This window comes from Solea senegalensis, linkage group LG18, assembly GCF_019176455.1.
Source record: "Solea senegalensis isolate Sse05_10M linkage group LG18, IFAPA_SoseM_1, whole genome shotgun sequence".
Lineage (NCBI taxonomy): Eukaryota > Metazoa > Chordata > Actinopteri > Pleuronectiformes > Soleidae > Solea > Solea senegalensis.
In genome coordinates, this window is record NC_058041.1 from 18,785,305 (window position 1) to 18,799,898 (window position 14,594).

Sequence of the window (14,594 nt, forward strand, 5' to 3'; positions counted from 1 at the left end):
CGATTCGTTGCGCTGCAAATAAAAACCAGCACCAACACCAACCAGCGCTATCATGTTTCATGTCTGCACAAACATGTCATGACCTGGTAAACACATGCACTTTTAAACACTGGTGTTTACTTTTAAACGTGCTAGTTTTAGCATATATCACTGATGTTTACTTTTACACACTGATGATTACTTTTAAACATGCTAGTTTTAGCATATATCACTGATGTTTACTTTTACACACTGATGATTACTTTTAAACATGCTAGTTTTACATGCATGTTTACTTTTACACACTGATGATTACTTTTAAACATGCTAGTTTTAGCATGTATCACTGGTGTTTACTTTTTAACATGCTAGTTTTAGCATATATCACTGATGTTTACTTTTACACACTGATGATTACTTTTAAACATGCTAGTTTTAGCATGTATCACTGGTGTTTACTTTTGAACATGCTAGTTTTAGCATATATCACTGATGTTTACTTTTACACACTGATGATTACTTTTAAACATGCTAGTTTTAGCATGTATCACTGGGGTTTACTTTTGAACATGCTAGTTTTAGCATATATCACTGATGTTTACTTTTACACACTGATGATTACTTTTAAACATGCTAGTTTTAGCATGTATCACTGGTGTTTACATTTAAACATGTTGATTTAATGTACATTACTGAATTTTACTATTAAAAGTGCTAATTTTAGCATATATCGCTGAATTTTACTTTTAAAGATGCTAATCTTAGCATATATTACATAACTTTACTTTTAAAGCATGCTAGTTTTCGTATACATTACTGAATTCTACTTACATGCTAACCAAAAAATATATCATAGCATGTAGCACCAACACACTTCAATGCTATCATGCTTCCATACTAGTTGTTTTCAAGTTTACTTTTCAATGTGCTAATTTTAGCATTAATCTCTGAATTTTAGCACATATCACTGACATGCTTCAATGCTATCATGTTTCCATGATTGGACAAACATAGATGTAGGAACAAGTTGGATTTATGCTAACGGTGCTAACAAGTTTTTTGTAAAGTAACATTGTCTTTTATGTCAAAGTAAATATAAAAACAAATCATTTCACTTTATTTTATTAAAAAAGATAAAGACAGTTATGTTTGCTGATACATTTTCTTCTCATAAATATTACAAAAACAAAATAAAATGTACATTCATGCTCAGCCTCACCCTCAAACAGCCGGAGTGAAACCAGATAACAGTGTTTCAGTCAACACTCAGAACCTCACAGTAACACTGTAACACTGCCCCCTGTGGTTCAACTGCTGCAACAGCATTTGTGCTGCACTGTAAAACAACATATTTTTAAGTTATGTAGAGTTGTGAAACTGTAAAAAGACGTTTAGATTCATTCACTGATTTGATAATAGAATATATATATCCAGTTGTGATTATGGCATGCTTCTAAAATGACCTTCAGCTCTAAAATCCTACCTTGTCATATGACAAAAATGCCACAAGATGGTGCTGTTCAGTAAGTCAAATAAACTCAGCCGTTCTCACACACACACACACAGGTATCATCAGAGCCCAGTAATGGGATTAAAACACATTGATAAGTGATTGAATGGGATCAAACTTCAGTATTTTTTGTTGTTTTTTGTGTGAGGTTTGGAGAACTTTGATGCAACCAAATTAGGATTATCCTGATCCAAGCAGATTGACACTGGATTACAGGAGCAAAATGTCAATAGAATTTTAAAGTTTTAATAATTTATATTTTGCTGTGGATTATCAAAACTGCCAATAATCTTTTGAAAAGTAAGCGCTGGCTCCAAATGAGTGTCCAGATAATCCAGTTCTTAACCATCTGGATGAGGGTGATCCAATCCAACCAAAAACAAAAGTATGATGGATTTCGTGATCCGAGATGTCAAAATTTTGAATTTCCCAAACTGGACCATTTTAATCTAGATTAAGGTTCTTGAACAACTAGACGCTGATATTGTGGCTGATTAGGTGAAGTTAGGTGAACTCACACTGGACATTTGATCCAGTATTCAGAAGTTACAGTGGATAATAACCTCACAAAATGTAGACCTGTGTTTCCAAGATGTCGAGTAAAACCCTTCCACGCTAATTTACTAATAAACGGAAATATGGATTTGTCCTTGCTGACTGTCAGAGCTCAGTGTCTTCAATGGCCTCTGGTTCGTCTAAAGTGTCCAGGCGTCTCTTACAGGCGTCCAGCAGTTTCTTCCTGGGTCCTAAAGGGATGTGAACGCTGGACAAGTCCCGATCCGAACAAAGCAGCAGAGCAGCCAGGTCGATCTTCTCTCTCCTGAAGATCGTCATGAACTCACTGAGGCTCTGCGAGGCCAAGAAGGTCTCCAGAGGACTGTTCTCTGGATCCTGGTCCTCATCCAGTCCGATGTCCGTCTCTTCCCAAGGCAACTCGTGCAGGTTTCTCTCTTGTAGGCTCAACGCACTGCCAATACTGTCCCCATCAACACTGAGAGGGGGGCGAGGCAGGTGTCCACGTAGACGGACATTGGGTGCCCGGCCCACAGGTTCACTTCCTGCAACACTCCCTTCATCCTGTGCCCCGATTCCAAACATACCCCGACTCAAATAGTTCCTCCTGAAGACCATGGTGCCAAGACCAGGACGGTTGAACAGGGAATCTCGACCAGAGTCAGCGCTGATCTCCGAGAATGCAGCTTCATGGAGCCCTGGGTCGCTCATGGCACGGGAGATGGTGTCTGCATCATCGTCATCATCACGAGGAAACATGTAACGTATGTTGAGGCGTGACTTCTCCTTGGGGTTGGCGTCGGTGCCCTGTTTGAGGAACATAACATCGTTGCCGAGCTGCAGGCCGGACAGCGAGCGCACACTTTTCCTCCCCTCCTCGTAGATCTTGAACGTTCCATCAACCTGCTTCTTCTTTTCCAGCTTCTTCTGAATCTTGGCCTTGCCCTTGGCTGTGGAGTGAAGAGTGGCCTGGGAAAGAAAGAATAAATGTAGAAGGTAGGAATCAGTGAGGTTCTCAGAGGAAGCATTGTTGCCGTACAGCTAAGAGACCCAGGTTCTCTCGACCCTGTCTACTGAGGACCTTTCTTTGTGGAGTTTGCATGTTCTACCCATGTGTACATAGGGTTTCCTGTGGGTTCTCCGGTTTCCTCCCACGTCCAAAAACATGCAGAGGTTAATTGGACACTCTTTCTTGGCCGTTCTGTCCAGGGTTACCCTCACTTTCCTGCTACTGCATGTCAACTGCATGGCAACTAACCCTCGATCTGCTTTCAGAACTGCACTTAAGAACTGCACTTAAGATCTGCAGATAGATTATCCAGAGATTGACCAAAGAAGAACATTCTCTGAAACGTCTTCTCCACGCTCCTTCAGTCAAATCTTTGGTTAATATCAAGGTGAGCCTGTTTGATGACACAGCAGGAAATGTTGTGGACAGTTCACGACGAGTGAGTGGGCGAACATTGTGGCTCTCGTGTGATTCACATAGGCTCCACCCCTCACCTGGATGTTCCCGATATTCAACCGCTACTGTGAACATGTCTGACCCAAAACATTTCTAGCTGCATTCATCATGAACTAATCTAACAAATCTAACATCCTCCCGTCAACATTTGTCTTCTTTAAGTGAGCCAAAGCTTTCAGTTTAGCCATGACTACGGTTCTTTACCAGCTGAGTAGGAACTTCAAAACTGAAGTATCTTTGGAAGAAGCCTCTCAAAGTCTAAAACGTATTTAACTCAAGTCCAGTCCAGCCTACAGCGAACGTCTGAAGATGACAACGACCTGGATGAAGGAGAACCTTCACAGACAATCAACACAAATTCTCTTAACTTGAGTTCAGAGGATTATCAAGAAGAAGTCAAAGAGGATGTACCTGTGAGTATGGCATGTTGGAGGTGACGGTGTTGAACTTGCGACTCAGCGTGCTGCCACTTGTGTAGCTAGAAAAGCTAATAGCATCCAGGTTGTCCAATGCTGCAGAATCCTTCATGAACTTCCTCTCCATGCGCTCTCGGTGCCTCCTCTGCAGCTTCGCGCAGTCCTTGATCCGTCGCTCTGCGGCACGGAAGGCCCGGTCCTTGAGTTTGCCGACCAGCTTCGGGTTGAGGGTGATCTGCTTTGCAGCAATGGAGTCCAAGTAGCGAACACAGTCCATGTGGCCCTTGGTGGCAGCCATGTCCAGTGGAGTGTGGTAGTCATTGTCCAGACACCACACGTTGGCACCAAACGCCACCAGGAACGACAGGCAGTTGTGGTGGCCGTTGGCAGCCGCCAGGTGAAGCGGCGTGTTCCCCCAGATGTCGCACCTGTCCGGATCACCTCTGGAGGAGGAGGGAACAAGACGCCATGTTGGATTGCCACAATATTTGAGTCGAAACCTTTGATTATTCAAGGGATTTTAGTCGCTAATCATTACAAACCAAACCTCAGTCCAATTATTTCAGGAAGTGGAAGCAGGAAACTGCGTCTTCATTAGAAAACATCAAAATTTCTGCTTGAGGAGCAACAGCGTGGACGTAATCACAGGGTTTTTGCCAATATTAGCACTTTACTGTAGTTAACACTTGATCTTGTGAATTTTACATATCCCTAACCCCCATTACCTGTTTTTTGTGTCATTATTTGAATATATTCATCTTGAATGTTTACACAGATTTCATCATCTGTGCGTACAGCGTTTTCTTTTATGTACTTTGTCTTTTATGATGATGTGTCCTTGCTACAATCAAATTTTCCATAGGGGGATTATAAAACTGATGACTGGTGATTTACCACCTTCTAAAGCAAACTATTTTATCCTCAATGTATTATCCACAGTGGGCAGTGTGATTATCTTGGTCTGGTGTGCTGGAAAAACAGATTTAAGCTACTTAACAAAAGACTTATCTCATAAAATTAAGATGTCTATGACATCTTAATAACATGTTAACGTCTTTATCTCAGTGTTAGACAGACTTTTTAACAGGAAGCTGAAGTTGGTAAACCACTCACTCTCCCACACCAAACCCCATAGAGAAAATCAGTGATTTTAGTTCATGGGGACACAGGAGCTGCTGGTCTCCTGCTGCCTTGTGTGGTCACTTTGTGTCACTGAGGTCAATCTGAACGAATGATTTCAAATGCCGCAGTCACAAAATAAGACATCTGAACTGAGTAATGGAGGCAACAGTGGATAAACAACTCCTGTGTGCTGTGATGTTAAAATCACTGGTTTTCTCTATGGGGTTTGGTGTGGGAGAGTGAGTGGTTTACAAAGTGACAAAAACAACAGTTTTCTTTCATAAATAATGCTCAAATAGAAAAAGTGGTAAGTATAATCTTAAATTGCACACTTAACTGGCAAAGATTTAATTGCTGTTTTTTCCAACACACATTATACTGTTTTGATATTTGTTAAAAGTGCTTTATAAATAAAGTCTGACTGAGTGATGATATAAACTGTGCTGTTTGTAGTAAACTCCTCCTGTTTACTCTCTCCACCCACATGACTAAGTCCTGATCAATAATTAAAATGCTGCAGGTTAAACATGACAGAGGTGACTCTGCATTATTTATCCCACACACATACTCTGACACCACTGCAAAGGGTCATCATCTTCATCAGCCTAATGTCAGGTCGTGTCTCTGCAGCGCCACACTCTGGCAGAGTGTGCTAACAACACATTAAGATATGAGAGGTTTACATTAGCAAGATACTATAAGAAATATAGGGTGGAAGAATATACCTTATGATCTGAAAAGAAAAACTGAGTTTAACCACTGAACAAAAGACTCTAAAGATATCTTTAGAACGTGTTCACGTCTTTATCTCACTGTTAGACAGACTTTTCCAACAGGAAACTGAAGTTTGTAAACACTCTCCCACACCAAACCTCATAGAGAAAATCAGTGACTTTAGCTCACAGGGACACAGGAGTTGTTGATCCATCACTGAGTTCAAATGTCTTATGTTGTCATTTTGGCTTTTGAAATCCTTTGTTCAGATTTACCTCAGTGACACAAAGTGACCACACGAGGCAGCAATAGACCAGCAGCTCCTGTGTCCCCATGAACTAAAATCACTGATTTTCTCTATGGGGTTTGGTGTGGGAGAGTGAGTGGTTTACAAACTTCAGTTTCCTGTTAAAGTGACGAATTAAACAAAGGTTGTTTTGGTATTGTACCATAAAACCCATTTGTCATAGTGAAGCCATGAAAATGTCCACAGATCTTTAAAAGAGGGAACAAAGACGAAGAAGAAGAACTCTCCATCACATCACCATGACCTTTCAGCAGCTCTTCACATTACTGTTCGCCTTATAAACCTGTCAACAGCAGCAGTGTGAGTTACTGGATGCTGTGACAGTGACCAGGCAGTAAATGCTACACCAGCTCCTGTGATGCTGAAATCACTGAACTTCTCTATGGGGTTTGGTGTGGGAGAGTGAGTGGTTTACCAACTTCAGTTTCCTGTTGGAAAAGTCTGCGTAACAGTGAACATGTGATGTAGATATCATAGACTTGGAGACCAAAACCTGGTCCTAATGAGACCTGGTTAAGTTTAGGACTAAGATCTTGAATTGTGGTTATGGTTAAAGTTAGTGTTAGTCATTAACTGGTTATGGTTAAGGTGAGTGATGAGGCTTTGTTTAGTCTGTTTAAATGAATGGAAGTCAACGCAGAATCCTGAAAAGAATAGCTGCACAAACCTGTGTGTGTGTGTGTGTGTGTGTGTGACCTTTCTCTATAATGAGGCAGTTAAAATGTATGTGCTGTGATGTAAACGACTGTTGTTCTGCTGCAGCTCTGATTAGATCAGTGACAGGAGTCGATATTTACGTTATTAAATATTAAATAAATAAAATAGATCATTAATCATACTAAAGCATTTTTTAACATAAAATCATTTATTAAGTATTATCGTATCTTTGAAAACCCCAATAAAAAGATTACATTTTGGTTGAAAAAACGTTTTAGTGAGAACAGAAAATGTGAAGTTTGTAAAAATGTATAATAAATTAAACATTTAATAAATAATAACAACTGAAAGTGGTAAATATCAGCCTGAATAACCGGTCTAAGTGATTCATCGGTGGAGTTCGAATGTTAATTAAGAGGTTATCAGTCTCCCCGGGTCTCCCCGGGCCTCAGGACTCACCCTCTCCCCACGATGAGCCGCAGCGCCTCCAGGTTACCGTGGTACGCGGCCCACAGTGTCGGTGTCATGCCATCTTCATCCGGGGCGTTCAGCTCCTTCCGTGTCGCCTCCCTCAACACGTCCAGGTAACCGTCGCTGGCAGCCCGGTGGTACCTGTCGTTCATGGCGGCGGCTCCTGCCTCCGCAGCCCCGGCTCCGGTTCACTCTGAGGCCGCTCTCATGGAGCGTCTACGGTTGTGTTGTTCTTCTCCCCGGTGTTTGGCCAACTTTTCAGCCCGGGACGCGGTGCGTCCGGAACGGACAGACGACACCACGACGACTGCTGCCGCTAACGCTGATGCTGGAGAGCGCGAGGGCAGAGCTGGTTGCTAGGTGACAAAACGAGGCGTGCTGATTTTCAGAGAGGCGGGGCTGCAATAGCAATGGTCCCGCCCCCTATGAATAGATTAGTTCAGCTGAATCAGACCTAAACAAACCATGGAACAACTACAGAATATATATTATTAAACACGTTCTAAGAATCCTGAAATAATTAATGTATATATATTTTAAAAAAAGAATAACTTGTTTTATTTGATTAAAAAAACAAAAATAACTACTTCCATTTCAGATAATTTTTTACGTCACCTGATATTTACCATTATAGCTTAGCATGTAGCTTGGCTTTAGCGTCAGCCATAGACATATATACGTAGACGCCTCATTGAGCAGGTTGGTCCGTTGCTGCGGTACGTCAGAGCGTCCGCCATATTGGATGTGGCAGATCTGCCCGTAAACTAATAAAAGGAAATGGACAGAACTTCATAAAGCGCCTTTCTACAAAGTGCTTTAAGTTAATGCCTCTTATTCACCCATTCACACACACACTAATATATCTGGGAAACAAATAGGCACCAAAAACAACTATGTAACCTTTAAAGTGATGATTATAAATGTTTACTCCTTATGTTTAGGATATAAGTAAGCACCAAACCAACGTATGTATTTGTCTAATGCTGAGTGTTTACAGCTACTACAGTATGTGTGTATATATGTTCATCAATGTGAACCCCCTCCCTGTGTATATATACACAGTGTATATGTATATATGGACATCAATGTAAATATAAAAACGATTAATCAAAAGTTAATTTCCTTTTATTAGATTACGGGTAGATCTGCCACATCCAATATGGCGGCGGCGTCGACGTACAATTCAGCGCTCAGTGTGGCGTCTACGTATATATGTCTATGGCGTCAGCTACATCATGCTACATGCTCATAGCTTACCTCACAGGTAGTAAAGTCTGGCTAATTTAAACTGCAGGGTTAGCAGCTATGGTTAGGCTAAGGTTAGCTAAGATTGGGTTATGGTTAGCAGCTATGGTCAGGCTAAGGTTAGCATATATGGCAAAATTAAACGTTTGTTCTTAAACAAAGCAGCGGTCTGTTCATGTCCGTCATCATGCTAGCTTACTTGGGTGACAGTTATGCTAACTTTAACTGTGATCTGTTCTGAAGCTAAGCTAAGCTAAGTGCATCCATGTATTTGGCTAAATGGGGTGGAGTGGCTCAGTGGTTAAGACCCTACCTTGTGTACCAAAGACATCATGGTCGCAAGTTCAGTTCCACCCCTGGCTAATTGTACTTGATTCCATTGTAAGTCGCTTTGGATAAAAGCGTCTGCTAAATGACATGTAATGTAATGTAATGTAAATCTGCTGAGTCATGCATTATTACAGCAGAAATTTGGTGGAAAATGAACAAAGTCCCTCGTGTGGCTCTGAGGTGTAACTGCAGATATAAATCTTGGATATTCATTTTGCCATTTTATTTATTTGTATATATCTAGTTGTTTTATGGACAGTTATTGACACGTTGATTATGTTTGATGAGGAAATGACTGTGAACATAAAATCCTTCATTTTCCTAATTAAAGCAAACATGTGTGCGTTTCCCGTCACATTTAGGAAAAATAAACACACGCGTTGGTTTATAAAGCGTTTTCTCCGTCGTCTATGAAACGAGCTGCATCGCAGAAACGGTAAGTGGTTTTCATTTGTCTACTCAGAGTTCTTTGTTCTGCAGAACAAGAAAAAAAACTGGTTTTACTGGAACTGGTTTGGACCAAAATGAATAATTGAGAGTGAAAGTAAGAGACAGAAATGATGACTGACAGTTGCTAATCAGCCCTGACGGCAGAGTTTATGAGCTGTTCCTTCAAAGCATTTGATAAACGTGAGTTACTCATTTATAGAAGTCAGTTCCTGGTGTAGAACGAACACAAACAGTGACACGAAGCAGAGACAGACCTTCAAAGTAAAGGACCTGGATTAAGAAAGGTGAAGGTGCAGAGTGAGAAAGAAACTTTTATTTGTGTGGCAAAAGTCAACATGGTTTGTTGGTTCTAAAGCTCTGGCACTCTGCCACGCCTGTGAGAGGAGGGCAGTCCGGAGGAACGCTCACATTCATGCCTTCACATGTCGGAGATGAAGTGAGAGGCTGAATGTTTACCAGGGAAGTGAAGATGGATCCTGATCCTGGAGACACAGATCCCACCACCACGGAGAAACCAGCAGACCACCACAGCCAGGACCAGGAGCTGGACCCGGTGCTGGTCTGGGTACCCAGTGGCCGGCGCCTGATCTCGGGTCTGCTGGGCTTGAACGTTCTCCTGCTGGGAGCAGCTCTGGTCGCTGGGCAGGTTTTCAACCCGGACGCTCTGAAGCACCAGGAGCCTCATGTGTTCATGCTCCTGCTGATGGGGGTCAGCCTGGTCTGGATGCTGTGGTACCTGCTGTGGGCCAGGAAACAGCCTGGTAGCAGTCCACACAAGGACCACCACGCCGGTGGGATCGCCGTCGTCTGTGAGTGACAGTTTTTTCTCAGCATTTCCACAGTTTTTCCTCGTGGATGTTTGAACGTGTCTTTCCTCCACGTCAGTGGTGCTGCTGGTGTTCGCAGCGTTCAGCGTGCTGCTCTTCGTCTGCAGGGTGGGTTATTTGATCAGCGTGAGGGAGTGTCAGCCCGCCGCCAAACTCCTCTCCGTGTTCACAGAGGCTCCGTTCCTCGTGCTGCAGGTAAACACCGCCACGCCTCGCGTCGTTTCTGTGTGAAACAAACGCGTGGACGAGTGTGAAAAACATCCATCAAACGTCCAACAGTGACGCAACAGCGGTAACCTTCACCAGCCGCCAGTATCGGTGTGCTTCATGTTTCAGTGCGACAACAAAACTAAGCATAAACACGAGATAATGTATCACCGAACTGTCTTTTAATGACAGATTCAGGATCTGTGTCGAAAAATAAATGAGTTCACTTAACTTTTTCCAGAGAAACAGAGAATTCACGTGAAATAAACTGATTTTTAGCCACTTAACAAATGACTCGCCTCATAAAACCTACGACATCTTTAAGAACACGTTCACGTCTTTATCTCACTGTGAGACAGACTTTTCCAACAGGAAAGTGAAGTTTGTAAACCACTCACTCTCCCACACCAAAGTCCAGAGAGAAAACCAGTGATTTTAACATCACACACACACACACACACACACACACACACACACACACACTGCTGCCTCCATCACTGTTCTAATGTCTTATTTTGTGAACTCAGCATTTGAAATATTTCATTTAGACTTAACTCAGTGACACAAAGTGACCACACGAGGCAGCAGAGGACCATCAGCTCCTGTGTCAGTGGTAACAGTGAGATTGTTTTTCTTACAGACGTATTTACTGTGGGCTCACTGTAAAGACTGCGTCCACAAACACAAGATCATCACCAGGTGCCCCTCTCTCTCTCTCTCTCTCTCATGTTCACTGACATTTTAAACTCATTTACATGAGGTTTGGATTTAAAGTGAAAAATGGTCATATTTACTGCCTCAGGTGTGTGTGTGTGTGTATCTGTGCAAATTCACGATTTCTTTGATGTTTACATACTGGACGCAGGTCGGGGCTGATGGTCGTGTTGTCCACGGACCTGCTGCTGTGGCTGAGCGCCGTCACCGAGGACACCATCCACGAGGAGATCGAGTTAGAGAAGGAGGACGGACTGAGGTTCAGCAACAGGGACAGAACTGAGGACGACCAAGAGCTCACAGGTGTTTTTAACTCAAGTCTGACGTCTTTATCTCACTGTGAGACAGACTTTTCCACCAGGAAACTGAAGTTTGTAAACTACTCACTCTCCCACACCAAACCTCATAGAGAAAATCAGATATAGATATAGATAAAGACTCCTCAGAGATAAATGAACCTCCTTCTTCTTCTTCGTGTGTCAGATAACGCCACGTTGTGTCGGTGCAGCGCCAGCGCCACCTGCCTCATCTTCAGGAAGGGCTTCGAGATCCTCTACCCCTTCAACATCGAGTATTACCTGATGGCGGGGTGCATGGTCTACGTGATGTGGAAGAACGTGGGCCGCAGGGTGAGCCCGGGTCACCACGCCACTCAGAAGCTGACCCTTCGCATCGTGTACCATGGCGGCATCATCTACGGCCTGGTGCTCGGCGCCCTGGTCCTGCTCGCCGGAGTGACCGTCTTCATTCTCTACCAGGTGTGGGTGAGCCAGCAGCAGCTCCGCCCCACCGCCTTCCTCGTCTTCTACGGCTACCACTTAGCCGTCATGCCCGTCATGTCCCTGTGCTCGCTGGCCGGGATGGTGGTCCACAGGCTGGAGAGGAGGGCCCACGAGGGCGGACACAACCCCGCCCGCAGCCTGGACGTGCTCCTCCTGGTGGCCGCCGCTCTGGGCCAGCTCGCCCTCTCCTACTTCTCCCTGGTGGCGGCCCTGGCTCTGGGGACCAGCGGTCTTCTGGGAGACCTGGACCTGTCCTACTCCATCCTCAGCCTCCTGGAGCTGGTGCTGCAGAACATCTTCATCATCGAAGGCCTTCACCGGCACCCGGACCTGCTCGCCAAGAAGAAGAACAGGAACATATTTAAGGTTAGTATTCACCAAATAAAATCTATGCCAGCTTGAATCTGCGATATCCTAACAACATGTTCACGTCTTTATCTCCCTGTGAGACAGACTTAAAAACCACTCACTCTCCCACACCAAAGTCCACAGAGAAAACCAGTGTTTTTAACATCACACACACAGGAGTTGTTGATCCACTGCTGCCTCCTTCACTTCACAAAAAAAACTTCAAATGTCTAATTTTGTAAAATTTGGCATTTAAAATCCTTACTTTAGATTCACCTCAGTGACACACAGTGACCACACGAGGCAGCAGAGGCCCAGCAGCTAAAATCACTGATTTTCTCTATTTCTCTATATGTTTGTTGTGAATGAGCAGTTATCAAACCTCAGTTTTAGTCAGAAAAGTCTGTCTAACTGTGTCACACGTATTATTAAAATATCGTAGACTTAATCTGACACAGATTTAATGAGTCATGCAAACACATTTAAAACAAAACAAAACATGAACTTTGCCTTAAAGTAAACGGGCGTGGAAGATTTGTTTGATGATAAACTTTTCCCTCAGCTGAAGAAAAAGGTCACCGCGCCGACACCAGAGGAGGAGAAGAAGGTGAACGTGTCACTGCTGGAAGTCAATGTGGCGTCGGCTCCCCCTGCTGGTCATGACGGGAAGAAGTCCTGGCACAAAACAGCAACACAGGAAATCTGTGCTTTTCTCATCCTGTCAAATATAATGGTGAGGCGACGAGGACCAAACTGTCACGCTGTGTTTGCTGTACTCACCTGACAGTCTGTCTCCTCCTCCTCCTCCTCCTCCTGCAGCTGTGGATCATCCCTGCCTTCGGCGCTCACCCTCAGTTTGAGAACGGCGTGGGGAAGCAGTTCTTTGGCTTCAGCGTGTGGTTTGTCCTGGTGAATCTGGGTCAGCCGCTCAGCGTCTTCTACAGGATGCACTCAGTGGGAGCTTTGATGGAGCTGCTGATCTCTGCGTGACAGAGAAACGGAGAATAAAAGAGAGTTAAAAACAAACACAGAAACATCATCACACACACGTGTGAGCCGTGGACTCGCTACGCTGCGCTGTCTCCATGGTTTGTTAGCTCCACACGAGTGTGAAAGGTGTCGTTTCAGCTGGCTCATGAAGCAAAATCACTGCCAGCAGCGATTCAACAGTTTGAAATGTTAGAAAAATAACTAAATGATGGCAGTTTTATCTTTAAAATGGAAAAAAAACAGTAATGGACAGGAAATTAGCAAAACGTTAGCAAAAAGTTGGTCAAAATTACATCACTCACAGCATTTCAGATTTCACTGAAATAGTTAACATGTCGCTAAATTTGTTTATTAAAACAATTAAATCATGAAATTTATGCCACTTGTATCTATAAAGTTTTCTTTTGAAATTGTAAACTTAGCAACTGACAGGAAGTTAATAATAATAACAATAATAACTTAGTCTTATAGAATGCCTTTCACGAAACCCAAGGTCGCCGCAAGTTAGCAAAAGACGACAATTTCACATTTTGAAAATAATTCTTCTGCTGCTTCAAAAGACAGCAAATGACAGGAAGTTAGCCAAACGTCAGCTAATAAACCGACATCAGTGACAGAATTTTTAAGTCAGTTGTTAAAATACGAACATTTTATAAGAAAATCTTTAAATTTGTAAACTTCTTATTCTTCTGCTGATGCTTTGAAAAATCAGCAACAGACAGGAAGTTAGCTAAACCTTAAAAAGTTGCTCAGCATAACGTCACCAAGTCAGACTTCACTAAAGCTGTTTAACACGTAACTGAATTTGTTTATTAAAATAAGAAAACGATGAAATGATGACACCTGTGTCTTTAAAGCTATCATTTACATTTGAAAACAGGAAGTTAGCTTAAAGTTAGCCAAACATCTGCTTATAAACCGACATCAGTGACAGATCTCTTAAGTCAGTTGTCAAAAATAAGAAAAGCTTTTATCTTTAAATTTGTAAACTTAGCAATGAACAGAATGTTTGCCAGAAGTTAGCTAAAGACACGGCATCACTGACGGAAAGTTTCAATGTGAAAATTCTTCTTTTTCTTCTTCTTTTAAAACTCAGCAACAGCAAAAACTTGCTCCACATCACGGCAACAGCATTTTTTTTAAAGTCCAATGTTGCTGAAACGTTTTAACACGTAACTGAATTTGTTTATTAAAATAAGAAAATGATGAAAGTTGTCATTTACATTGAGAAGTTAGCAATCGACAGGAAGTTAGCTCAAAATTAGCCAAACGTCTACTAACAAACAAACATCAGTGACAGATGTTATTGAAACAGATTCAAACACGTGGCTGGATTTTGCAGTAAAACAAGAAAACAATGAAATTAAATGAGTTTAGCCAAAAGTTAGCTAAAGAGAGACAGCGCTGAACGCTGAGAGCAGCATAAAAACAGCAGAATTTACACGTTAGGTAAATCTGATCACAAGTTTTGTTGTCAGACGTATATTAAAATATTAAAATAAATAGATAACAAGGACATAAACGGTCTAATTTTGACACTGAACTCG

At 42.5% G+C, this 14,594-nt stretch overlaps 2 protein-coding genes across 6 annotated transcripts; one reads left to right on the forward strand and one right to left on the reverse strand.

Annotated features, from left to right (window-relative positions):
• Positions 1-1,085: 1,085 nt before the first annotated feature.
• ush1gb (Usher syndrome 1Gb (autosomal recessive)) lies at positions 1,086-7,491 on the reverse strand. The gene is made up of 3 exons (XM_044014292.1): positions 7,143-7,491; positions 3,879-4,326; positions 1,086-2,971 (listed from the first exon to the last, which is right to left on the reverse strand). The coding sequence occupies exons 1-3, from the start codon at positions 7,304-7,306 to the stop codon at positions 2,150-2,152; spliced, it is 1,434 nt and encodes a 477-aa protein (XP_043870227.1). The 5' UTR covers positions 7,307-7,491; the 3' UTR covers positions 1,086-2,149.
• A 1,312-nt stretch (positions 7,492-8,803) lies between these two features.
• LOC122759407 (proton channel OTOP3-like) lies at positions 8,804-14,312 on the forward strand. Of its 5 annotated transcripts, none has more exons than XM_044014284.1 (8): positions 8,804-9,165; positions 9,379-9,988; positions 10,065-10,201; positions 10,854-10,912; positions 11,079-11,230; positions 11,408-12,075; positions 12,620-12,790; positions 12,877-14,312. In XM_044014284.1, exons 2-8 carry the CDS (start codon positions 9,628-9,630, stop codon positions 13,045-13,047), a joined length of 1,719 nt encoding a protein of 572 aa, XP_043870219.1. In that variant the 5' UTR covers positions 8,804-9,165; positions 9,379-9,627; the 3' UTR covers positions 13,048-14,312. The 5 variants fall into 5 exon arrangements, with proteins under 5 accessions (XP_043870219.1, XP_043870221.1, XP_043870220.1 ...); XM_044014286.1 differs by having other exon boundaries at positions 9,535-9,988; XM_044014285.1 differs by lacking the exon at positions 8,804-9,165 and having other exon boundaries at positions 9,172-9,463; positions 9,535-9,988.
• Positions 14,313-14,594: the final 282 nt, after the last annotated feature.